At 36.9% G+C, this 26340-nt stretch overlaps 1 protein-coding gene across 3 annotated transcripts; it reads right to left on the reverse strand.

The window, feature by feature from the left end:
- Positions 1 to 19: 19 nt before the first annotated feature.
- LOC114539403 (multidrug resistance protein 1-like) lies at positions 20 to 25517 on the reverse strand. 3 transcript variants are annotated; one of them, XM_028560030.1, is made up of 28 exons: positions 25486 to 25517; positions 15352 to 15394; positions 14452 to 14647; positions 13369 to 13555; positions 12360 to 12531; positions 12018 to 12142; positions 11264 to 11380; positions 10923 to 10977; positions 10165 to 10278; positions 9886 to 9996; positions 9219 to 9344; positions 8365 to 8568; positions 7616 to 7786; positions 6997 to 7158; positions 6581 to 6653; positions 5892 to 5965; positions 5618 to 5770; positions 5364 to 5483; positions 5106 to 5183; positions 4391 to 4474; positions 3670 to 3861; positions 3369 to 3469; positions 3007 to 3147; positions 2417 to 2573; positions 1588 to 1785; positions 1147 to 1353; positions 568 to 714; positions 20 to 310 (listed from the first exon to the last, which is right to left on the reverse strand). In XM_028560030.1, the coding sequence occupies exons 1-28, from the start codon at positions 25500 to 25502 to the stop codon at positions 107 to 109; spliced, it is 3729 nt and encodes a 1242-aa protein (XP_028415831.1). In that variant the 5' UTR covers positions 25503 to 25517; the 3' UTR covers positions 20 to 106. The 3 variants fall into 3 exon arrangements, with proteins under 3 accessions (XP_028415831.1, XP_028415830.1, XP_028415829.1); XM_028560029.1 differs by lacking the exon at positions 25486 to 25517 and adding an exon at positions 23434 to 23698; XM_028560028.1 differs by lacking the exon at positions 25486 to 25517 and adding an exon at positions 18949 to 21037.
- Positions 25518 to 26340: the final 823 nt, after the last annotated feature.

Genomic DNA, 26340 nt, shown 5'->3' on the forward strand with positions numbered 1-26340 from the left:
TAAGTTTATTTTGAAAATGATGCGAAATTATAATACACTAACTGAAAATATCAAAAAAGGTAACAAGTCCCATTATGGATGAAAAGAGAGAGTTAAGGTAATGAATTTATTCCTTTTTCAAAGATAGTGCTTTATTGTGAGCGTAGTAGATTCCTTTCATTGCGAGCAATTGATGATGAGTTCCACGCTCAACCACTCGGCCTTGGCGAATTACACAAATAGCATCAGCATGTTGTATTGTAGACAATCTGTGAGCAATAACAAGTGTTGTTCGCCCAATACTGGCTTTATCAAGAGCTTCTTGAACTACCTAAAGTAAGAAATCTTTGGTTATAATAAAATTTAGTTGAAGCTGATGCAGGAAGCTGATGCAGGAACCTGCACAACTGATTTATGCCGCTACTTTGTGTTCTGTGCATGATACTCAATTCCACATTGTAAGTTCTTTGCTTAAAAATTTCTATTGAATTATTGGTATTTAAACGTATTATATTAAAAGCCACAAGCTATGAGGATCCATGGATCCAAACTTTGTCCGATCTTTTGCAGTATAATGATTTGAATTACCTTTTCACTTTCTGTATCTAAAGCCGATGTTGCTTCATCTAATAATAAAATTTTTGGATCTCTAATCAAAGCCCGTGCTATTGCAATTCTCTGTTTTTGTCCTCCAGATATCAAGGTCCCTTTGTCTCCGACAATTGTGTCATAGCCCTATGCACAAGAGTAGTATTACAAGCCGTTAAACAAAAACACCAATTAACATCATACTTTGAAAGCGATATCATAATCTCAACAATAGTTCCTACTACCGCAAGTCAAAGATTTATAAGGGGAATTCAAAGGGGCTGCCCCTGCATGCACACTTTGGTGACTAGGGTTGGAAGGGAGGGATAAAAAAGATAAAATTCATGCTTTATTTTTTTCCGATTTTGATTTCTTTTACTGTTGATATTAGTAAATTATTATTCGGTGAACAATAATATAAGTATATAGCTAACACATGTATATGTATAGCTTTGTTGTTGGAATGCCTAATGTTTTGTGTGTCTCACGATTAGCACGTCACCACTATACCGGGAAAATCTAACTGGATATACACATTTACAGCTAATATGACGTTAACAAATTTTTTTTTAAGATTACCTTAGGCAAGGATACGATAAACTGGTGAATATTTGCCTCTTGCGCTGCCTTTTCTACTTCCATGTCAGAAACTTTTCTTGACGTGTCACCAAAAGCAATGTTGTCTCTTATCGATAAATCAAATAAAACCGGCTCTTGTGAAACTACACCTATTTGACGTCGAAGCCACTTCAAATTGAGTTGCCCCACACCAACCCCATCCACCATCTATAACGAGAAGAAGTTTCCGTGAATCTCGGCGAAGAACTGTTTATTGATTTTTATCTTAGTAAAACCTCCATTTTTTTTAATGTAATGTTGTTGTAAAGTTTTTGAAACAATGAAGTTGTTACGTAATTATCGAAAGAGGAAATAAAAGAACAGAAGTCAAATGCTTGAACTGAATTCATAACCGTTTACCGACGTCTCTACATGTAAGTAATCATAAGGTAGACGTCTTACCACATGACCCGCGCTCGTATCATAAAATCTTTCGACCAATGAGACTGTTGTACTCTTTCCACACCCACTTGTTCCTACCAATGCGACGGTCTGACCTGGTTTAACAGTTAGATCAAGACCACGAAGAACTTTCAAGTTTCGTCGGGTAGGGTAACGGAATCTAACACCGGCGAATGTAATCTCACCGTTGCACGTTTCCTGAATGATGAGAACGAGCATATAAAAGTAATCACAAAAATATAGTAATAAGATAGAACTGACTGGATTCACGAGTTGATATTTGCAGGAATGATATACATACTGTCTAATTAAGAAGCGATGGTATTTTAACATCGAGAGTGTTTAAATCATGCAACACAAAAAGGAAGAACTTTTCATACGAAGGCGGGTGTGAGGGGAGGGGGGGGGGGGCTTAAACACATGATTGATTGAATTTTCGATGGCAAAAATGCTTATGTAGTTTGATTTGAGTGGCTGGAGTTTCTCTTGTCAGTTTTTGAGTCAATAAATTATAAATATAGCTGTATTTTTTAAGGGTCGCGGCTACGTACAACTGAAGAGCCCAAGAATTTCTTCGGTTAAAAACAATAATATATAAACGCGCAAAATGGACACAATTGCGTCGTCAGTGATTCCTATAGGCGAGCTAAGAAATGTTGCAACAAAGATAGTTGTTGTTTAGTACAAGGTAACATTTGTTCCCATATAACTGCGATTAACAAAATTAGCCAAGGTCATATTAATTTTGATATTGTTAAAAATTACATCCAAGAATACCTACATATTGTACAAATTGTAAAGTTTAATGGTGAGTTTCAATTTTACTCACCGGCTTCGATCCATCCTCTGAGTAAACGTCGATGTCGGGGACTGAACCCAGGAGATAAAATACTCGTTCAGCTGCTTCTTTTGCTTTTTTGTAATCCGGTGTTATCGACGCCAGTTGTCCAAGCACAACACAGCATATTAATACGGTGATTATTGAGCTACACGGAAGAGAAAAAATGCGTTTGAAAAATATTAAATTAAATGCTTGCACGCGTTATTTTAACATCAGAATATGTGTATCAAGGCCAGCTGACCAAGGGAATGAGCACACAGTTTAATTTTTTTATTGAATTTTGAGTTTATGTTTTATGTTGTCAAGTTATGTTTAGCAAAAATTGAGCGAAAATTCAAGCGGTTTAAAGCCTCTGTTATGCATACCCCCAACGTAAATGAATTATTTATCTGGTTTAAGTATATCTGAGGTTTTTTGTGGAAAAGACAAGAATATGAGGAAAAAAAACGTCGAAATTAAAAAATCTGTGATGAGATTTTAGGGCTTTTAAAAACACTTATGTTCCACATTTTCAACCTCATCAGTTCTTTCTATTAAGTAAATACAACTTTATTCAAGATCGAAATGGGTTTCCTTACGTCATCATTTCCTCTATATTGACGTCACCTTCTTCAACCAAATATCCGCCATAACGAAATCCTGCTCCATAGCTCAAATTCATGATTCCAAAGAAAAAACCGTTGGAAAGCCCAGAAAAATGGCTAGTTTTCTTTGCACGTCTGAATGAAACAAAATAACACTAGATTTATAACGACGAAACTATTAAAAAGTTTAAAGAAATACAAATTAAGTTTATTATTATCAATTTTCATGGTTGGTCTTCATGTGATCCAGAAACTTTCGTCGTGTCTCCAAATTTTTCTAATACTTCTGCATCACGTGTTTTAGCGCCATCTCTTGTTTATAATCTATTTTGTGAACAGTGAATCTGTGCTCTAACCTGTATGGAATAATCATCTCTTCTTGATATCTTTGGTAGAACTCCTCCTCTCTTCCTAATGATACGACTGTTTGGATATTAGAAAACGTTTCTTCAGCGGTCTGAAAAAAAAGCCTCTTACTAGAACAAGTATTTCCTAATTTTTACAACATTAAACTAATGAGAAACAAGAGAAAAGAACTGACAAAACAGTGCTTCCACTCGAAAAAGAAATTTCTACCTATGGACAGCGAATATAATTTAAAAAGCAACATGCAAGGCCAGGAGATTATCAATAAAATGACACAAAGTCAGTACGTACGTTGCCACCTCTACTTAGGGATTCTTTTGAGGAGCCGAAAAAGGCGTTCATGAACATCCCACTTCCCACGAGAAGGGGGATGAAAGCCATCATGAGTAATGCCAGTTGCCAAGATGCAGTTAAGGAAACAATTAGGCCACCAATTACGGTCACAATACCAGCAAGAAGTAATCCAAGTTGTGGCCCAGTTGCCTAATAAATACATGCATAAAAATCATAAAAAAGTTTATTAAAGTATAAAAGTTTTATTTTTTCCAATTTGTTAAAGTGAAAGTCAAGTCTGTGCATGGGTGTTTTTCATAATAATGTGAGGTCCTGAGATAAAAATTTTGCCCAAATTTCGCATTTTAGTCGAATTTTTCTCATCAACAACGCTAGTTTATAACGAACGTAACTGTTGTTAGATATTCAAAACGGATTTAAAAAAGTATAGAAGTTCAAAATGTAAACAAATAATTTCTTTACATACGGACTTGACTTCCGCTTTAACTAATTCATGCATGGTTTCGATAAAATATTAAGTACTTGATTTCGCAATTCGCACAAGTGAAGAATAGGTAAGTAAAAATTTTTATCGACCTGAAATTTATGATCGAAACAACCCTACTCACATGTATTCTCTTATCATGAATGGCAACCATTCATTTCCCATTGCCATAAAAAATCCAGCGCTAGCTAAGAAATGACGAGTTCTGAGCACTCGTATCAGTAAGATACATACCCCTTGAATAGACGAGACCTCTGTCGCCAGCCTGGAACAAATTGCTCCGGTTCCATGATTAGGAAGATCATAGTACGAAATTTCCTGTAAATGAAACGTCTACTCGTGATAACACTCTATAACATTCTGATTAGCTCTCATTAGGGGGGAGGAGCAATTTTCCCCGGCCCCCCTGGGTTAAAGGTGCCCAGGATGAATACGAAAATAAAAAATGTTAGATACGATGACAATAAGATAAAATAGGAGTAAACTGCTTCTATAGTGAAAGGGCCCCAAGCTGGATTTTGCCCCGGGCCCCTCAAATTTCTCTGAGAGGCCCTGTTCCTATTGCCAGGATATGTTCACAACATAGCAATATATTTAACTGCAGAGTAAATTATTTCCATGGAAAATAAGTTCTGGTCAGGATGTTAGTGTCGTTTATCTGTTGCATCTTAAACTCGCTATTTCACAATAAAGACGCGCGAATATGCAAAGGAAAGGTGCCACTACTGTACAATCAATTCTTTATTCCAAAACACATGCTTCTGCACGGTAGCTTCTGTCCAATATGCAGCTACAAAATCTCGCTCAATAATCAAATAATTGGAAAAATTTACATGCTCTCTTTCGATATCTCAATAAACAAATAATTGGAAAAATGTTACGCCTACATTACATACATGTAAACATTAATAGGTTATTTTTCTTAACGTTCTGTATGAATATCACTTACCTGACGAAGGAATGCCAGAAATGCTTTCTTTCGTAATCTTTTCGTCAACGCTTCGCCAGCCTTCGCCAAATACCAATTCTAAACAAAATAATTTATGCTTGAGAGTATAAAATAACTGTTCAGCTTCTTGTTTTTCTTTTTTATACTCCGGTGTTATTGATGAAATAAAAGATTGAAAGCGAAGGTTACAGCAAGTCAAGCAAGTGGCATAGTGTGAAAATTAAACGCCTTAAAATAGGGTTAAATAAGCATGCATACCTGTAAGAATATTCCAATACCACTTTCTAGCCCGATAAGAAGAAACACGACTGCCCACTTTTTGCTCTCATCATCCATTTCTTCGTTTTCATCCGGAATTTTCGGATCATAACTAAATGTCTAAGAGGAAAAGGTGTGAGAGACAGTTTATGATTTGATTAGCGAGACAGAACGATTTATTTAAGCGAGACCTTTATTTGAAGGATAAAAATTTCTGCAATTAATTCAAATTATAATAACGAACATATACACACATCAAAAAGTCCGCCATAAGCTTTTCCGTAGAGAAAGGGAAAGGTCCCGTACAAGATTGAACCAAAACAACCAACAACCAAGTATTTCCATTCTGGAGCGCTCAGTTTGATCAAACTCCTAAATGATACTGGTTTTCTTCCATCATCATCAATCTACAAATTCCCGTATGCAGAAATACATTACGTAAAAACCTATCAAGAGGTGTCTTCACATGATTACACGAAAAATTGGCTAAAAGTTATGGCTAAAGCCGGACACGCCATTCAAACTCACCTGCGTTTTCGTAACGAATGAACCGCTTAATGTACTTCCACCAACAGAACCCAGTTTGAACGCTCCATCAATTGCTGAAATTCAAGATCAAAGAGCTAGAAAAAAATGCATGCAGCAACCCTACGCCATTTCAAACGAAGTAAAATGTTTCCTGAATTAGCCAGACCTAACCCTCTAAACTTATATTATGAAATGACTTAACTGAATATAAAGCCGATAACTGATTTTCCACATTTGAAACAAACACAGTCATTTAAAAATTCAAGTAAATTCACCAATTTTCCTGCTCAATTAGCTATGCTGCATGCAGTTTAAAGATTTTTTATTGAAATACAACCTTTTTATCTTAGCCAATCAGCAAGTCGCTGAGTACCAGTCTGTACTCGTCTAAATTTTGTTCATGTACAATGACTACTGAAAAAATTTTGGACAACATTTGATTCCGCTTTGTTCTCCCGGGTTCCGGGTGTAATTCCTAATCTTCGGACGGAATTAGTATACCCTCGCACGGTGCTCCGCACCGGCTCAGGAATTATAGAGTTATTGAAGTTATACGTCATTCGTCAATCAGTTTCTAAGAACTAGAAATACTTAAAGATTTTCCGTGAACACTCACACACACAAGCGCTTCAAGTTATCCGAACGATTGCAATGACTATATGCATTTGTTTAAAAGTAGAGGCACCAACCTTCACCCCTCTCAAAATCGTTTTCTGCTCTCATATCATCCTCATCATCGCTGACATCGTCCTTTCCTTTTTCCTACGTGATAGGAAAATTGAAACTAAAGAGCAGTTTGCCACTAAGCGTAGCTAATTCCTCAATCGGGCATTTTTTGCCTTTCGAACTCTCACATGCAATTAAAGTGAGAAAGCGGCTTAGAGGTTTAATAGACTATGTAGCTTTCATAAAATGCAGATGCTAAAATACAAAATGTACAATACAAAACTATCGCCACATTTAATTATAAAAATTAATAGGCATTTTATAAGCATGTGACTTGAAAGGATTTTTTAAATACAAGTAGATGAAATCGTCGATACAGATAGTCAACATCCAGAAATAACTGATTGCCACATCAAAAGTTGTGTAGTCAAAGGGTTACCTGCATTTTCAACAATGTATGGTAGAGACCCTTCTTTGCGACTAACTCATCATGCGAACCAATTTCTTTAATATGACCTTCGCTTACAGCCGCGATACTATCGGCATCTCTCACTGTCGATAGTCGGTGAGCTATGATAATAGTTGTGCGACCTTCTCCTGCCTAAATCAATTGGAATGTACAATGTCTTGTAGCTTAAATGAAGATAGTTTGCTAGGAGCTTGTTGGGTTAAAACGTTAAGAATCTAAGGGCCTCGACAGACTAGGGATTTAGTTGTCAACAACTATTTGTTATTCGACAACTAAAAGTTATCGACAACTAAATAAGTCCGATAAAGGATTCGACACACTGGCGCTCAAATACTGATTTAGCAATTAACCGAAATAGCGCGGAGATTAACAGTACTTGAGAACTAAAACAATAGTTTTCACACACTAAAAAAACGCCAAAAAATGAGGTCGTCGATAACTATCAGTTGTCGCCTACTACGCTGCTTCGATGTTTTGGGAACATATCATCTCTGATTCGTTTAATTTCATCGCCTTTTGGTAAAACAATGTTTCAACAAATTTTTAATGCACTCAATGGGAACTTAACAAGTATTTGTTGCTGTCTCACCCTATCAAGAGCTTCTTGAACAACTGCTTCACTTTCTGAATCGAGCGCCGACGTTGCCTCATCTAATAACAAGATTTTTGGATTACGTATGAGTGCTCTCGCGATAGCGATCCTTTGCTTTTGTCCACCACTCATTTGAACTCCACGTTCGCCACAAAGAGTCTCGTAGCCCTAAAAATAAAAACACATACATTTACGGAAAATAATAATCCATGTCAAAGGGCTCTCTGAGGAGAAAACAAGCAGGAAGACAAGGGTATTGGCACCGGTTCTTTAGGCTGTAAGGGTAAGGGTTAGAAAATTTAGATGCGAAACAATAACGCCCTTCTTTCCATTAGGAAATTATATAAGGCCCCTTTAAATTCTATTTTGCCCAAAAGGCCCCTGTTACACGGTGCAATTTTTCCTGCAACTTGCAATGCAACTCCTCTTTTGAGAGATGTAAATTTGGCAACTACCAAACTTTTGTCTTTATTACATTCTATGGTGTTTCTTACACTAACATTTTGAAGACTCTTCACTAATTTACATCACTTAAAAGTAGAATTGCGTTGCAAGTTGCAAGAAAAATTGCATCATGTAACATGGCATTAAGCATTAAGCCCCAAATTTCTCAAATAGACCCAATTGTGAATGGAATGTAAAAATAACTTTCTTTGAATTTGATTCGTTTAACACGATTTTAAGAATCTTCATGGCTTAGGTGAGCAGAGTTTACAAACAAATTCGCATTTTCAAATTACACATACGTCAGGAAAATTCGTGATGAAGTCGTGTGCATTTGCCAGCCGTGCAGCTTCTTCAATTTCTTTTTTTGTTGCTCCTTCCTTGCCAAATGCAATATTTTCTGCGATGGTTGTTGCAAAAAGGACCGGTTCTTGGTTAACCACGCCGATGAATCGACGAAGATGCCTCACGTTAAATGTTGATATATCATTACCATCAATCAAAACCTGAACCAGCAGAAGAAAGATGTCCATGCAATGATCGTTTACCAGTGCCATATAGGCCGTAGCCAGCCTGGCGATTTAGTCCTAATACGCAAATTATATTTTATTATTACTCATTTCTTTAAAAATTCATTGTTTGACAGTAAATCAATAACAAGATATTATCATAGCAGGCCCAAATTGTCAGGGTGGCTGCGCCACAGTCGTTTACATGAAGTGTGATGTCAGCATTGCATTTTTACGTGGTTTGCAAACTTTTTTCGTTTTTTTTCACATCGTTTACGGCACTCGGAAAGACCGATAACACATTTTAACAACAACATCCATCCAATAAGACTTAGTAATAGTAACGATAAACGAAATCATTGCAATGATTTTTCATCAAATGTGAATAAACAACTGCCTAAAATGTACAAAAATACTTCTGATCGTTTAGACGTACTGCCAGGACCTCTTATAAGGTTGCTATAACGTCAGTACACTGCGAATAAAGGTCATAATATCGGAACATCGAATTTGTTATCAATTTTGGGCAGCTGTTTCACCATATTTGATAAAAGATTAACTGTACAAAATGTACAAAAATATTGACAATCACTGAAAACTAAAAATGTGGGTAAAAAAGACATATAAACGAGTGAATATTTACTCACAGTTCCGCGGAGAGGTTTATAAAATCTCTGCACAAGTTTGACGATCGTACTTTTTCCACAACCGCTCTCTCCCACTAATGCAACCCTTTTTCCACTTTTCACTTCCAAATTAAAATCGCCAAGGATCTATTCAGTGTGTAAAAGTAAAGAGTTCAAACTCAGTGCGTACAATAACGGAGTTGCACAAAACCCTTCTTTATAACATGCATAATTTCTATCTACCCACAAATTTCAAAACATATATTTGCATATTCATCCCTTTTTAGAGCACAAGCACAATAATCTTAATAATGTTTAGGGTGCATGCATGGAATTTTGGTAACCGGAGAAAACGTTGGGGTTATCTGTGAATGACAAAATTAGTAGCCTCCAGGGGCCGGTTGTATGAAAGCCGAACAGCGTTATCCACCGCGGATAGTGGTTTTTTCAACCGTTCAAAAAATGCTCAAAAAGCGATGAAATTTCTTCTTTGGAACGAGCAATTATTATAGAGCATCCTTAATTTAGGAATACCAATATTTGATCAAAGTTCTAGCAAATTACATGCAGGCTATTTCAAAGCGTTTGAAAAATCACTATCTGGTGAATAGCGCTATCCGGCTATCATACAACCGGTCCCAGAAACAAATAGATAAACCTAAAGTCTAGTTGGCATAAATCAACTAACCTTGACCGTTTTTCTAGTTGGGTAAGAAAAATCTACATTTGAAAAAGTGACGTCACCCCTAATAGTCGTCGGCTTTAGGCCGCCATCAGCTGAGGCATCTATTTCGGATTTCTGTAAGAATTATTTTGTTATCGCAATTAGGTTATAATTATGTCATCTTAAAATGACTTCTCACAACTTTCATTCATTCAACTTCCACTCAATTCAAATCTTCAACATTTAGCTTATGATTTGTGATAATTCCATTTATTTCTGCTACATATACTGAACAAACATTACCCTATCGATGATATGAAATACGGCAAAAGCAGCTCCCTGGGCAGCAGCCAGTGCTTCGCCACTGGGAGCCGCTTGCCCCAACATCAATGATCCTAAGCTTACGGCAAAGAATACCTGGAAAAAAATGAATACATGGATTACTTATAATGATTATGATTAACTTGCAATTATAAAATCTAGGATTCTGTCCGTATCACTTTAGCTAGTCCTTTTTACAATTTTACATAGCTCGATATCTTTTTTGCTGGATAGCTGATTAGAAATGAGTTTAAGGCCCGTCCGCACGATTCAACGTTGTCGGATCGAATTCACTTCTGAAGGATGGAATGTAGTTTGTTATTGATAAACGAAAGCATGAAGTGGTATTGCATTGGTTTCAGGGGACTTGTTGTCCAATATAATTATATTGCAAGTCAACAAACTTTAAAACACCCATGAGAAGTGATTTGGATCCGAGAAAGTTGGATCATGTGAACAGACCTTTAACTTGCGCAGGGAGGACTTGAGCCTCTTCTGGCAAGCAAGGTTTGCCTCATAAAAGATGAAGAAATTGAATTCTATTGAATAAGACTAAATGTCCCCGTATACGGAACTGAGTATCTTAACCTATCCAATTCAACAATTTGAATGTCGGAATTTTTGGAAATTCATATTAGCAAAATTAATAGCATCGTTGTTCAAGGTAAGTGTACTGTTATTGTTAGAATTATGCTGAGGTATGTATTCCTAAATGACCAACACTGAAATTGATTGCTTACCAGCATCCCATCTCCAGCAGTGGCATCACCGTCTCGGGTTAACTTGATGACGTACCTTTTAAAATTGATATTGAAAGGGTTTTAGAGATTTTTTTAAAACACTCATAATTGGAATTAAGAGAAGGTCTAAAAAGTATTGAAAACAATAAAATTTCCTATCTCAAGGGTACAAATTGAATAAACACACTGTGGATTAATCACGTTTAACTGCATGATCACGTTTAATTCTATCAAGGAAATGTTCGATTTTTTTTTGCTTTTATCCTCTTTTACCGGTAGCAAAAGTGGGTAATTAATTGAACGATTCTAGTGTAATACGGCACAAATTCATAAGTTTTTACCAAAACGAAAGCGCGTAATTGATGTAGTTCACCATTTGAAAACATCCCATGCCAACACCGGTTCCAAAACCTTTCTTGATTCCGTACTTAGCAGCATCATCCAGCTTTGATTCATATCTAAACACGGTTGAAATTTAGTGATAAAAGTAAAGTGATCGTAAAAGTAAAGATAAGTTCGATCCAAATAATTTCTGACGGATGTCTTATGGTATGCTCATGCAATGTATGTTGGCAGCACTCAACTAAAGCCAAAGAAGCAGTACTGCATAATCAGTTATGACTGTGAATAATATAGTTCCGACAAAACTAAATCTTGCATGTGGTCAGACTGAAAGACGGCTAAACATCCATTTATCCTTGAATCTTTCAAATCTAAATTTGATCGGTTTTGGCTAATAAAACACAGGAAAAAAGTCAATAGAAATGAATTGAGGGTGAATTCAATTTCAATAGCTGTTTCGAAATTAATGAGTTATGTGGTAGCTGCCTGTTTTATAAATTAGCCACTGCACATGGAGGATCGCACGTAAATCATGCCTAAATTTGAGGCGAATGTCAAGCTGATAGAAATTTACACAGCTTACTGCACCTTCGCAAAGGAAGCTGACGTACTGACGTAGGCAGGAATATTTACTAAAATTATTTTATAATATGCTAGTCAGGGGAGTGTGCAATTTAATTTGTATTTTCATGCAAGACCCAAAATTTAGCTCAAGTATATTATTCTTTTTTTGCACTTGTGAATTAAACTCACAAATCTGCTTGTTTTAATTCGCCTCCAAATGCTGCTACTGTCCTTATCGATGAAATACTTTCTTCCGCCACGTGTCCGGCCTTAGAATACGCTTCCAACTCTTTTGCGGCGTAAGTTCCTGTCAGCTAAATAGTGAATAAGACGATCAGTTTAAGCCTTTGATGTGATGCACTTTTTACCTCGCCTAGCCGGGATAACTCGCTTCATGTAGTTCTTACACCTCAAGAGATGAACGTTGGCTTACATTTTTTCGTTGTATGTTTGTCACAATGATGTACAATATCAGCTCACGCAGCCGCAACTTACTGGCTAGTTTCACACGTATCAATACATGATATTTACCTTCGACATCATAGCACCGACAATCACCATTAGCGGAAATAGACTAAACATAACAAGTGTCAACTGCCAAACGTAAGCAAAACCGATTGCATAACTCACGATAAAGGAAACGATACTTGACAATATGCGCCCATACTTCGCTCCAATACCATCAGCTATCTTGTTTATATCCCTGTATCAAAAACAATCAATCAGTAATTACAGGTGTCATTCTCTTATTTAAAAGATGGGTCTAGCGCTTGGAGGAATACTGCATTGTTGTGAAAGGGTTTTTCACACAAAGATGGCCAACACTTGTTAAAAAAGAGGCGGGCATATACAATGATGGTGAATGATATGTTGTGTCGTTAAAAGAGGTCGCCAAAAAGAGAGCGATTTCCGGAACAAGTACACATATAAAATTCATAATTCTTATGTTTTCTGTTATATATCAATGGTAGAAGAAACACAACGAAACTGATAAAATTCAATTTGTATTTCAGTACGAAAATTTGGGTTTGTGAGATACACGTCCTCTCACCGTCCTCGCACATGATCCTATTTTGTCGCTGTTTGAAATTTTGTTTTGTTTGTCTCCACGCTATTCTGTCAGCTATTTGTCAAGCTCTACGTATCAGTTGCCAAATCAAATTTAAGCGCCTTGTATGTGTATCGTCCCTTTTTAGGACTTATTCAGTTGAAGATAACGTTATAAGGTTAACTTGTCGACTTGTCGACCACAAATATTATTGTTGTCGACAAGTAAATCTCTAGTCAGTGTATAGGGCTGTGGATGGTTGACTATTGAGAGAAAGAGTTGTACTATAATAGCATTGTTCAGGAAATAACGGACAGCCATGGTGAAATACAATCATATATAGCAAATCGGGTCCGAGCCAATCTTTGATTAAGCAATATTCCCATCATGCACTGTTATAAATTATATACAAATTATGAATATGTACTGCCAAAGAAACAAATTACAATTACACACGTATACATGATTTACGGAAAATATTTTGTCACTTACTCCGTCAAGCGATTGATCAACTCACCACTCGTGTGAGCATCAAACCAACCAATTTCTTGATGAACGGCACTTCGGAATAACGCCAACCTCATTTTATGTGCTTGCCTCTCAGCGGCTAACCCAAAGAGACCCAATCCCATCCAAGCAAAAAGGAAGTTAGCAATCGAGAAACCGACATACCACAACCCTATATAAAAATTAAAATTACATCAACATCATAGCATCAAGAAAAAAATTCTTCACTTGAACATTTGGTTTGTATGTGTTTCCACTCACAAAAATATTTTTGCAGCCAACTCAACAGCTAATAAGTGGGTTGGACATAATCGTATTATTTTTTTTTCGAAATCGATTTTACATTTACGGTCCGTGATCGTGCTAATTAACGTATACATGCCCCTCAAACTCTTTGCTTAAAATGTTTGATTTTACACGTTATTGATGATATGAAATAAGAACCCATCAAAAGATAAAACCGGGCAGGCAAACCGAGGATCAACTATTTCCAGCAGTGTCCAATATGGTAATGGACGACTTGCGCTTAAGACTGATTTCCTACCTCGGCGATAAAACAACATTTTCTGAAAGAGCTTACTAAAATTAGTAAAACTGTCAAGTTTGGCTGCGCATTGATGTAAACTACGGAAAATATAGCAATGCGAAAATGACGAATTTTGTAAATTTTTGAATTACGGCGGAAGTTTGTAACTAATTTAGTTACACTACCGCACGTGCACGTAATACAAAAGTATACGAAATTTGCCAACTTCGCATGGCTATGTTTTCCGTAATTTACAAAATTTCGCAGCCAAATTTTGCACTATTTTAAGTAATCTTTCTAGCAGTGGTAATTTATTTTCGTCTAGTCACTTCGGTCGAAAATTAGTCTAAAACGCAAGTTCGTTCATTGATTAATAAATTGAATTTGGGGTTATACAGTACCGGTATTCGTAGGTGGAAAGATGATTTTTTTTGTAAAGCAACCTCGCTATTCATCTCTATTTTTTTTCCTTTGGTAAACACAACTAGCGCTGAGATAAAAGACAATGTCAATTGAATATCAAGATGTATAATAGAACTGACCTATTGTTGTCATCGAGTCTTCTAAGTCAGGTGGATCAGTGCAGTTCGCATTCTTTTGGCAAATCGTAAAATCCACGAAATCATCAACAAGTTCCCCCATCAATACACATTGCACTGGTGCAATAGCGCCAAATATTATACTGCCAATCACGCCAAGGAACATGAGAAACTTGTCTCTGCCATCAGCAAATCGGAACTACAGTACGGATTCATTCGAAAGGCGTCAAATGAATTAACTTGACACGACGTGAAAACATGGGGAAATCAGATTACAGTTAATGTTTAACAGGGGTTAGCACCTGGGATACTTTGCAGAAGTAAAGCAGACAGCGAGCCGTACGTAGCAGCGAGCTTAACCCACTCTATTGCCACCAATTCAAGAATTTTCAGATGAAGACAAAATTTCGCATCATCAAATAAAAGTTCGTTTCAACGCTAATTTTCAATCAGGAAAATTTGCCTCTGGACCGGTCAAACAAAAACGTCTCTCTTATGTCAGTGGCTTCGCAACCAAAACTAATTGTCTTAAACACAAAAGAAACCATACGGTCCGATCAGGTCCGGAGGATAATTTTCCTGACCGGAAGCAATCTCTTAGGCACTATTATCATATAAGCTCAACCCAGGTTTTATAGTAACACGCAACGTCGCAAATTTTCTGGCAACTTTCAGAATGCGTTGGATTGTTATTTTCTGAAATGTAATAGTTGTAATAGTTATGGAAAGTGAAGGCTAGGACTACGTTTACGCGTACGAATTTAAAACAGTGCTCAAAATTCGTCCTGTGCAGGTGTTTTCAATGTAAAAGTGAATGACGGTGTTCACATGAGGAGGGCGCGGAAGAACTCTAGCACGGTTCTCCAAATTAGTAATATTCAATGTTATGTTTGAATAACTCACCAATTGTCCAACAGGTACTAGTTTCTTTTCATCCGCTGTTTCACTAAAAATACAGACAATAATATTATATCTGGCGGTAGATTCCCGCCCTAGCTATAGGGGGTAATAGGGACCTTAAAGTACATGATTTTTTTTGCAATGAAACCTTCGCGTTTGGGTTTTTATATTTTCTGAAAATTTGTTCACCCCCGATCAAAAAGATACCAACATTGTCGACAAATTCGGACTAGAAGTAAAAAATTAAGTTCAAAGTTGGCTATGAAAATAAAAACCACTGATCTGTAAACAAACTGGAACGATAACTCAGGCATCGGTTGCTTTCAGTAATAGACTGTAGCATTGCTTTCACAGTATACCTTATTTATAAACACTAACCCAAGATCGCATGCACGGCAAACATGGGAAAAAGCGTTCAGGTGTACGTTAAACTTGAAAAAAAAAGCTAAAGATACGCAATCGGAAATTTTATTGTTTAATTTAACAATTATCGGAATCCAGTGTGGGAAACAAGATTTTGTTGAGCAGGGAAGTTACCATTGTGAGGAAAGAAGGGTAAGGGCATTGAAATTTGATCGATTAAACGTAGCTACTGGTAGTGCCGTGATATGAAACAAGATGAAATACGTCATGAACTTATAAGATCGCTTTTAACACATGCAGCAATCGACTGGGACTCGTTCTGTATGTCGCGAAAAGAAACTCTTCTTGAGCGAGAGGAGCAGATTGGCGGGCCTGGGAAACTGTTCACATTGACGAAAGCTAGTTTGGTAAGAGGAAATATCATCGTGCATGGTCATCGCGTTGAAGGACAATGGGTGTTTACTGCCATTGAAGAAGAATCTCTAAGAAGCTTTGTGGTAACAGTTGACAAAAGAGACAAAGCAGCGCTTTGACCTTTAATTAAGAAACATATTGCTAAAGAAATCAGTCAGTTGCTATGACTGCTAGAAAGCGTTTTCGAAACTTCAACTAAAACGGCTATGGCCGTTATAGTGAATCATTCAAAAAAAAATTGGTGAACGAAGATGGTTTTTTATGCAAACAAAACAGATGGTCATTGGAAACAGGAAAAAAGAAAACTACCATGTTTTGGTGTGAGAAAGCTGGCATTCTCATCTTATACCTAGCAAAATTTCTTTCGAGATATGAAAGTATAAGGTTAAAGACTTGTTTTCTATCTTTCTTAATGATGTCAAGAAAATATACGGTGACTTTTAGAATGTATGTTAATGTTAATTTTGCATAACAATGCATATAATTATGTATGAGTACCTTTAGGGAGACCATGGTCGCTGCGAAGAGATGTACAGGGTGAGTCAGAAAAAAGTCCCCTCTATTGAAATCAAGCCTTTGTTAGAATCTGATTGCCTTAATATTATGATAAACCCAATTGAAAGCAAGACGCTTTATTTGAATGCCTCAACCTAATAACTATGCTATTTACACACTACTGCGTTGATCATGCATTCAAATCAACAAAGGCTTCATTTCAATAGGGGGACTTTTTTTGACTCACCCTGTATAGATGTGTTTCAATATAACCAGGTAGCAGCGTGGCAGCGTCTTAAAACAACTTAGCATGAAATGTGGTATAACAACTACCTAAAATAGACAAAACACTTCTCGACATTTCGACCTAAGAGCCTTTGTAGGCCCTCAGGTCGAAACGTCGAAAAGTGTTTTGTCTATTTTATAGACAGTTGTTATGCAACATTTGATGCTAAAATGCATATTAGCATATATGTATATTTATTATTGAACAATTTGGAAATTTAGGCCCATGCACATTTCATCTTGTTTAGATACTAAAGTAAATTTTCCTTACATACATTAATTGTTACCGTATATTCATTTAAGTGTTTTTTTGTGTAGTTATTCAAAATGAATAAAAAGAATTGTTACTGAGATTGTCAGATAAGCGTACACATGCGATCGTTCATCTGTTCGTGACAGCGCTATCTAATGAATGGGTCATTTGAATGCAACTGCGTAGGCAGTAGCGATTAATTACAAAAATACGGCTTCGCAATCCTATATTTAGTCTAGAATGGAGTAAACTGAATTTTAAAACGCTTTTAATAGGCCGTAGTAACTAGATATACGGGCCAGGCAGACTGTGATATGCTGTGAAGTATACATTGAATTTGAATATAATTATATAGTTTTAGATTGGACTGCATTGCCATAGCGAATATATACGCCGAGTACCCACTTAAAAATTAATAAGGCCCCATTTACATTATACCGGTTGCCTCCGGAGTGGGTGAAATTTTGAAGCTTTAAAAGCTAGTAAAAAATTACTGTCAGAGATCAAAGTAAATAATATTTTACATATACCAAATCTATCAAACTTATAAGCATTTGTTACTAACCATTGCCCTTTAAAGGCAAGCGAAGATATCGTGAGAAGCGAATCCGGTATAGTGTAAAGTACGCTTAAGGCCACGTATTAATGCTTAGCTCATTAGCGGAATATTTGCGTAGCAGGTAGCCAGTATGGGTGGATTTTCACTTGCAATGAGATAGATCGCGTGCGAAATATTTGCATCTTTTCTTTTGAATTAAGAACAGTCAAGTTGAACTAATTTATTTCTGCTGTTAAATTCTAAAGAAAATATATGCAAATATTTCGCCAGCAAACAATTTCTCTGTCAATGGAAATCCAGCCCTAATATACAGCCTATATATACAGTCACAGTTATGTGCATGCAATTTGATCATAGTTTTAGATTCCACTGCTTAGCCATTAGCAAGGCTACACAGTGATATCAATAACTAGTGGACGGGTGTGCAATTTAGCCCTAATATCTAGCTATTTAAGTTACGATCATCATATACGACACGTCATATCCTCTTTAATAGCAAAACTAAAGGACAGCTTCGATAGGGAAACCCTCTACATGCACGATTGTCAATGCCTTAGTGATGAGCAAATTGTATTACTGCTCTACGGTGTGATCAAATACATCGGCAACAAATATAAAAAAAACTTGAAACAGTATAAAATTTTGCTCGCAGGATTATAACCAATACGATGACATAATATCTACAGTATTGAGACACACTAATCGCTTACAAATGCATGAACGCACTTGAACCGCTGTATTTATGCGACCAGTTTTTAAAAGGGAATGAAGTTCGCAAAATGAACACCCGGAATAAACTCAACATTCCCCCTGGTGAAAAGAAGTTTTCGCTATGGAGGAACAAAAATTTGAAATATGATGAAGAGCTGAAATTTAAAAAAGTTATCTTTTCAAGGAAGCACTTAAAGAAAAATATGTTAGAAAACAATGCTAACGGAAACGTCTCTTAGTAAAAGTATTAGTATATAATTGTAACAAAGCCTTTTTTTAATTGTAAATATATTTCCTAAATATATATTGTATAGCCAATAACGTAATAGTAGATAGAAAAACATAACTTTTATTGCTTGCATGTTTGTACACACTGAAATGTACACGTTTTATGTATAAAAACAATAACAATAACAATAATTTTAATGAAATATTATAAACAATTCATTTGTCAATAGAGATTTGCAGAATATGAGGAATAATTTAACATTATAGAATAAAATTGTCTTCCCAAACTTACCACGAACTGGCTGCTCCTTTTTTTTTTAATTTTGCTTCGAGGGTTTCTTCGAGCAAAATTCCGCCTTCGTCAGTTTCGTCTACCTCATCTTCCTCATAATCGCTGTCGGCAACCGGCTCAAGCTCATAAGGCTGTACAACAGACGACTGTTCAGCAACGTCTTCGCTATCTGTCGACTGTTTTTTAGCCGTCTGTGATTCCAAGCTTTCGTTATCGGACATCGTGCGATTATTGCAACAAATAAGTCACTGTCTTGCGAGTCGCGATCGGTAATGTTGTGTTGCTTTCGTGCAGCCAAGCAGCTCAGCTGTGTCACGAATACACGCTGTGTCTGCATACGTCACAAGACCGAAACTCTCGGTACCAGTTTTTCAACAATTTACGATGGAAAAAATGGGTAATTCCCGTATGTTTCAGGCTGATTTGAAGATTTTACCTTAACAGTGCTTTTACAACCAAAAAGTATTTTATCTAGTCCAGGACATTAAAGTATCTCGGAATTTCACAATTTTGATTTTATCATTTTTCCTTGCATATACACTTTAAGGAGCTGTTTACATTAGCCCGGTTGCGCGAGATTCAACGAAGCGTGAGAGGACTTTGAGGTATTGAAATAAGTCTTTGTGACACCAAACAAGCACATGCTATCGTTGTGGTTATTATACGACTGCCAGGATCGTGTTATCCACCGAATCATCTATCTCGAATAACCGGGCTTATGTAAACAGCTTCTAAGATGCACCAAATCCTCGACGCGGACGTGACATGAAATAAGACCGGATTGTTAGGAACTCAGTTTTAATTAGTTTTACATACAGTTCTGACCTTGTTTACCAAGGGAAGTCCATCATATTTTTTATTTCTGTTGCGAAAGTGTGGAAGCATTATCTGATTGGCAGCATTATTTTTTAATATATGTACATGTTCATATGCACTTATCGTTTGTATTGTAGAATGTGCAAATTCAGAAGAATTTATTGTGCTTCAATTCGCTAACATCAATTTCGGGTCGAACATAGCTATGTCGGTACCTGTACACGCCTAATCTATAGATCATTAGATTTCCTAACTTATCGTGTCGTACATGTCAAGTTGTTCATAATCGTGCAGTCGGTGCAGAGTTTAAAAACATGCATATGAAACGTTTCTAGGCGAAGCCACAAGAGTCACAAAGGAATAACATTATTTATTTGTGCGGCCCCGACAACGTAATAAAGAGCAATAAAACTTTCCATATATATAGCGATCCCTTTCTATCGGCGAGTTATATAAAACCTTACCCCCTGTGAAATAACGATTTGTTATCGCTACATGTACAGTGAAGTAATATCATTTGATTCATGAGCAGATTTAAGAATTTAAGAATTAAAGAAATATTTTCGTAATATTATATTCAAGCAATTACTATGATTTAAAACTGGGATATATTCAGTTGCACAGAGCTACATGCACGACGATCCTAGAAAGTTACTTAAGTCTTAAGTTAGTGAGTAAGCTCACTAAGCTGTATACCGTTTCCCCGAGTTGTGAAATATAAAATTTGTGACATGCCACAGGACCAAAGTTATAACACCTCATGCAAGCAAATTCCATGTTCGCGTTCCGTACGTAAGCATGCAAGCGTTCAGTAATTCTCCAAGCTGGCAACTTTCCTGCGAATAAATTAAGCCGTTTGTCCAATAAGAGCTTGCTATTCTACGGATTCAGCGCTGTTAGCCAATGGGAAACTGTATTTTAACGATTGTTTCGTTCAGTAATGAGACTTTGCATTGCCTTCGGACCTTCGGTGAATGTTAACTATTATATTTCTCACAATTGAAAAGAAAATTCCGTTCGGTAGAAAAATTCCGCCTAGTTGATAACCGGAATGAGCAATGGTCATGGTTAAAATCCGTAAAAGCGTAAACTTCTTAGTTTGAACTTGAACGAGTAATCCCAAATTCCCAATGTTTAAAACGTAAACAAACCCGTTAAATCGTTTACGGCTTACGCTTCATACTTGAACGCAAATGGTAGTATTAATGATTTATGCAAGTGAAATTCGACGAATGCGATGATAACGTTTAATCTGGTTGGTTTACTCGCATAATACTGAGGATTCAAAAAAAATTTTACTCAATTTACTAACTCTTTTCTTTAATTAATAACTTAATAGAACACTCTTTCATAATAGAGGGATTAATGTCGGTGTATTTAAATAAAGCGTTACATTGTAACGTTTTCCCTGGTAGTTTACTCACGAAAATATGCGTGGTCTCCACGCGGGATGAGAAAAGTGTGTAAAGTGGGAAAATGTTGCCATGGCATAATAATGATTTGATTAGGTATACAGTGCGATGAATGTATTGTCTATTGATAGTGTTTCTGTGGTTGGTTTTGGTTTAAAGGCGGATTTCCATGCAGTGCAAAATGTCGCGCGATCGACTTTTTGCCATCGCTTTGTTTTGAAATACAAACAGAACTAATCAGATTATAGATGAACTTGAATGTCAGAACACAATTATAAGGTAAGCGTCGCAAAAAATCGATAGCGTGACATTTTGCACTGAAAGGAAATCCAACCTTAAAGGCAATTTTCCATTGCAGTTGCTTTGCCCGCGCGGGCGAAGTGCGTTTTGTTTTTAAGCCCCGTGTTAGTCGCATTGGCGCATTTTCAAGAGCCGCTTCGTTCGCGTGGGTGAAATTATCGTTCGGACGGTAATGAAATCGCCTTTGGAGCGATTGCAAAATACAGATTGTATTTTTTTAGACGTTGCGTTTAAAATACCATGGATACGTGGATGTGTATAGTTATATTATAGTTTTTCTAAACGAGGCGCCGTGAATAGGTAAAGCAGGAAGGAAAAGTTAAGCGATCAGAAATATATGACGTAAGATAAATGTAGCTATAAGTTTTTTAAGCAACGAAGCATAAGTTAATAAGACATGAGAAATATATGACGTAAGATAAATGTATATTTTGTGTGGACACGTGGATACGCAGTCGTTTAATATTTTAAAGAACGATGTAATGTTTGAAAGTATATAAATGTCATTATTGCCTTACGATAACAATTATATTATGCATATATTATGAATAAAAAATCCGCTATTGAAATAACAATTGGTTATTGAGAATATCTAAAATTTGTTAACGTGCATGACTACAGACATAGTAGATTCAAAGAGATTTTGATTTTGTTTTAGTATAGGTAGCTAAAGGTTTCTTTTTTCAAGGTAGCTAGTAAACGTTTATATTTTATCCATACTGAGACTGCGTTCACACGGTGCCGGATTCGCTCGTCACGACATCTTCGTTTGCCAATATAAAGCAACCATGCATTATTAGCCAACGCTTTTTAATTTGAGAGACTTAGTATATTTATTCAGATCTCGGACATTAAAGACCTCTATACAGTCTTTTATTCGCAATTTAACTTGTTCTGGCAATCCGTTACGGTGTGAACAGGGCCTGGTGCTTATAGGATCGAGCCATTTGACAATTGACAGAGGGCTAGTCTTTAATGTTTCAAAAGGTCCAGGACACGAAAGTCTATAACACAAAACGTGTGGCTTCATTGCTCCAGTGAAGTGAGTGAACTGCCTGATCAATAGGTATGAAAATTTCCACCGACCGTTTGTGATTGCCTTTAAAACTGAGACTGCGAATCCGCGTATCCAGTGAAACAGTATAGCTAGACGATGTAATATCATTAATGGAGGGTTATTCTGCAATCCTCGCCTGCAAAGGCAATTTTCCCTTCCAGTTGCTTTGCCCGCGTGGGCGAAGCGCGCTTTGTTTTTAAGCTCCGTCTTGGTCGAATGGGCGCTTTTTCGCCTTAATGCAAAGCATGGTCTCCTTATAGCTTAATACCTTAATAGCATAATTATAGTTACTCCTTCAATTTAGCGATTTAAGTCATATTTTTATATGGGATTGTCGGCCATGTGCATGGCAAAAAAAATGAACTGGCGCCGGTTGTATACGAAGGCTACATAGCGCCTTCCAAGAGATAGTGATTTTTCAATAGTTGTAAAAATGCTAGAAAAGCAACAAAGCTATACGCTAGGAGGTAGCAATCATTAAGCAAATATATCCTCAACATAAGATTACTAACGTTTAAGCAAAGTTATACTAAACAACGGCCAGTGTTAGAGCGACTTCTACCGTGTAACAGACCCTTTCAGAGCGTTTATATATAAGCGCCCTTGACCCCTTTGATTGCATGCTGTGCATGTATCCCAAATTTCCGAATTCTTCCGGGGGTTTTGTTTGCAGTTACGTACGTGGATATGTATACTTAGCCGTGTCTTATTATCTGAGTACAGGTTTAGCTTCGAAATATTATATTTGCATGAAACATGCTCGTATAAAATAGTATCTGAGTAGAGAATCTATATTGTACAATACAAGCAAGTGTTCGAACACTTTTGTGTAGTACTCAGGGTATAAAATTGAATTGTCACACAAGTTGACATGACTGTAAGAACATCCACAAACATTACCTTGCCTTCGACGAAGCTTTAGATCCTACCCTTGAATCTTTGCCAGAATGTAGGAGTGGAGTTTTCTCGCTTGACATTGTTGTTCGATTTTGATTTAGGTCTGGAACTGTAGTAGCCCAGAACTATAGCCTCTGTGAAACAGCCAGTCTAATGAAGCCACGTTTTTCAACCGAGTGATGGTTGGCGGCGTAATGCAGCCTGAACAAAGCATGCATGTATCTGTGACACATAAAGTAAAGGGTGGGTATATAAACTGATGCTGTTCATATGCAAATTTCCCGCTGAGCCGCAGTAATTTTGACAAAAGTTCAGTGGTGATTGATTTAAAACATCACTTGCTCCTAGCCTTTGGGAGTTGAAATATTCAAATGCTCTATTAAATTCTAACATCATGCATAAACGTGGAGAGATAATACCATATATCCCAAAAAAGTACCCTCTGTTGAAATCATTCTTTTGTTGTTAAGGGTACTTTTTTGCGGTAAAAGGATGAATGAAAAAAGTACCCCCTCTTGAAATGAAGCTTCCGTTGGAATTGCATGCACTGGTAAATAACATAGTAATTGAATAAGGCATTCAAATCGGTGCTTCTCGCTTTACATTTTAGTGCTAACAAAACACATCGCAGCGACAAATTTCATCGCCTATAAACAGAGAAATTTTGAGTGAAAACGTTTTCGCTCCGACGCAAATTTGCCGCTGCAAAACGTCGCACAAAATCAAGCCAGTTGGATTTTGTGGGACATGACAAAGGCTCGCAGCGCCAACTAACTGGGTATTTATAGCTTCCACGTACAATTAGGGCTTCTTTAAAGAGAGTTATTTAGAACACGTTAACACAATTAATTGATTAGGACATTGAACTTAGATAGCAACTACTGTATTGCATTTTTCGAGGCAATAGTGCATGCCAATATTTCGCAGGCTATAAGGTCTGTCTCAGACGTCGAACTTTTCATGTGCCGAACTTAATGTTAATGAGTCTTTGTTTGATAACAAATGCCTAAAATAGACAAAACACTTCTCGACGTTTGAACCTCGACTAGAGCTTTCGTCAGGAGAGTTTGTATGATAACTCTCATATCATACCAACTCTCATGACGAAGGCCTTCAGGGGCCAGTTGTTCAAAAGCCGGTTAGCTTAACCCTGGGTTAAAGCAAATCTTTACATCGATTTTTTATATCGCTTGTTTACAAAGTTGAATAAATTTTTTTCATAAATATTTCCGTACCGATAGAAGTCATATTTTCTAAAGTTTCAAAACGAACAGTGGTTCAGAAGCACATAAATAGAAACACTGGCTTAAAATTTAACCCAGGGTTAGCCCTAACCTAGCTTTGAACAACCAGGTCGAAACGCCAAGAAATGTTTTGTCTATTTTAGGCAGTTTTATACCACATTTGATGCTAAGTTGTTTGAAGACGCTGCCACGCTGCTCCCTGGTTATATTGAGTCTTTGTTTAGGTTCGTTTGCATTCGATACGGCGGTACGTTCCCTAGAGAAATTCGACGTCCGAAACGGGCCTAACCAAGTGGGTCCAAGTCAATGTGACTTAAATCTGCTATTTATAATAGTCGTACGGCTTCAAGAAATGTTTCAGACTTTCAGAGTCACAAATTAAAACTTGCCTATTTTAAATAGAAGACTCAAACATAATTAAAGTTTAAAATGTATTACGAACTTAGCACCGAATATCAAACTTACAAGTATGGAATGATGGAATATACCGGTTCGTAGTAATGGTGGTGTATTCCATATCGTATACTCACGACATCAAATTATTCAACTCAGCGTGAAAAAAATCATTGTTTATGCTGCATGGCCGGCTATTAAATGTTTCCTAAGGGCCGAGGGTCGATTTTTATCTCGTTTTTAATCGATCAAAATCAAGTTCATCAACGACCAACTTTTTTTGAAACCGATTTTCAGATTGTATAAGCCTTTATATAACATGTTACGGTCCCAGTTACACGATCCGGGATTAGTATTGCGTTTGTCACGGGTAAAAGAATATTTATCATAATAATTACCACATCTTTTCAAGCCTTACCGATCACTCGTTTGCATTTATCCATGCCAACAATTTATAATCAGATGGGTTTTTACAGTCGAGTCTCCCATCCTAAACGACTTCCCCGTTTTGAATGTGTAAAAATTCAGCTATCGTATAAAACGATATTCGTTCAAAACAGTGGCACAAAAATATCATTGTTCTTATTTCGTATTTTGTGAGAACAATAGGAGGTCAATATCGATGAGGAAATTACATGGGGCGCATGCATGTCACAATTTTTGTCATTCAAATTGTATGTAGTGCAAAGTGCAAGTGTAACGAGTATTAGGCGGATACTAGTTTGTTTGATCATTTCTTTGTTAACGCCGTCGCACACTAGAGCTATGTGCTTAGCAAAAATTGATTCGTGGCCATTGATGCATGTAATCCAGATGCTCTCGTGTGCGGTCGACTCATGCAGTTTCCGGCAACTTTGGTCATTCGTGCCACTGATAACGTCAAATATCTAGCATGTTTGATAATTTTTTCCTCGCGTGCCGCAAATCTTCCGTGTGCGGCTAAATGAAAGCTATGTGCTTACGGATTGTCTTAACAGCGCATGCGTAGTATGAAAGTAAACATCCAATACGGCATCAGCTAGCCTGAACACAGACCTTCGTTTTAAGGCGGGCGAAACGAAAGTCTGTGTTCAGGCTAGGCCTCAGCAACCAATTCATTTTGCAACGCCATTATGGATGTTTACAAGTGTTGACTGCATGTTTTCGATATTCATCGCTGCTGAATATGCATAAAAGCATAAGTTAGTTTAGTTTTAATTGGTGAGGTCACCATAGATTTTCATCCGGAGACGTAAAACTTTACTAGTTTATATTTGGAAAACTTAAGGTCTGT

Source organism: Dendronephthya gigantea, unplaced genomic scaffold (genome assembly GCF_004324835.1).
Source record: "Dendronephthya gigantea isolate DGI-Jeju-01 unplaced genomic scaffold, DenGig_1.0 000202F, whole genome shotgun sequence".
Classification (NCBI taxonomy): Eukaryota; Metazoa; Cnidaria; class Anthozoa; order Malacalcyonacea; family Nephtheidae; genus Dendronephthya; species Dendronephthya gigantea.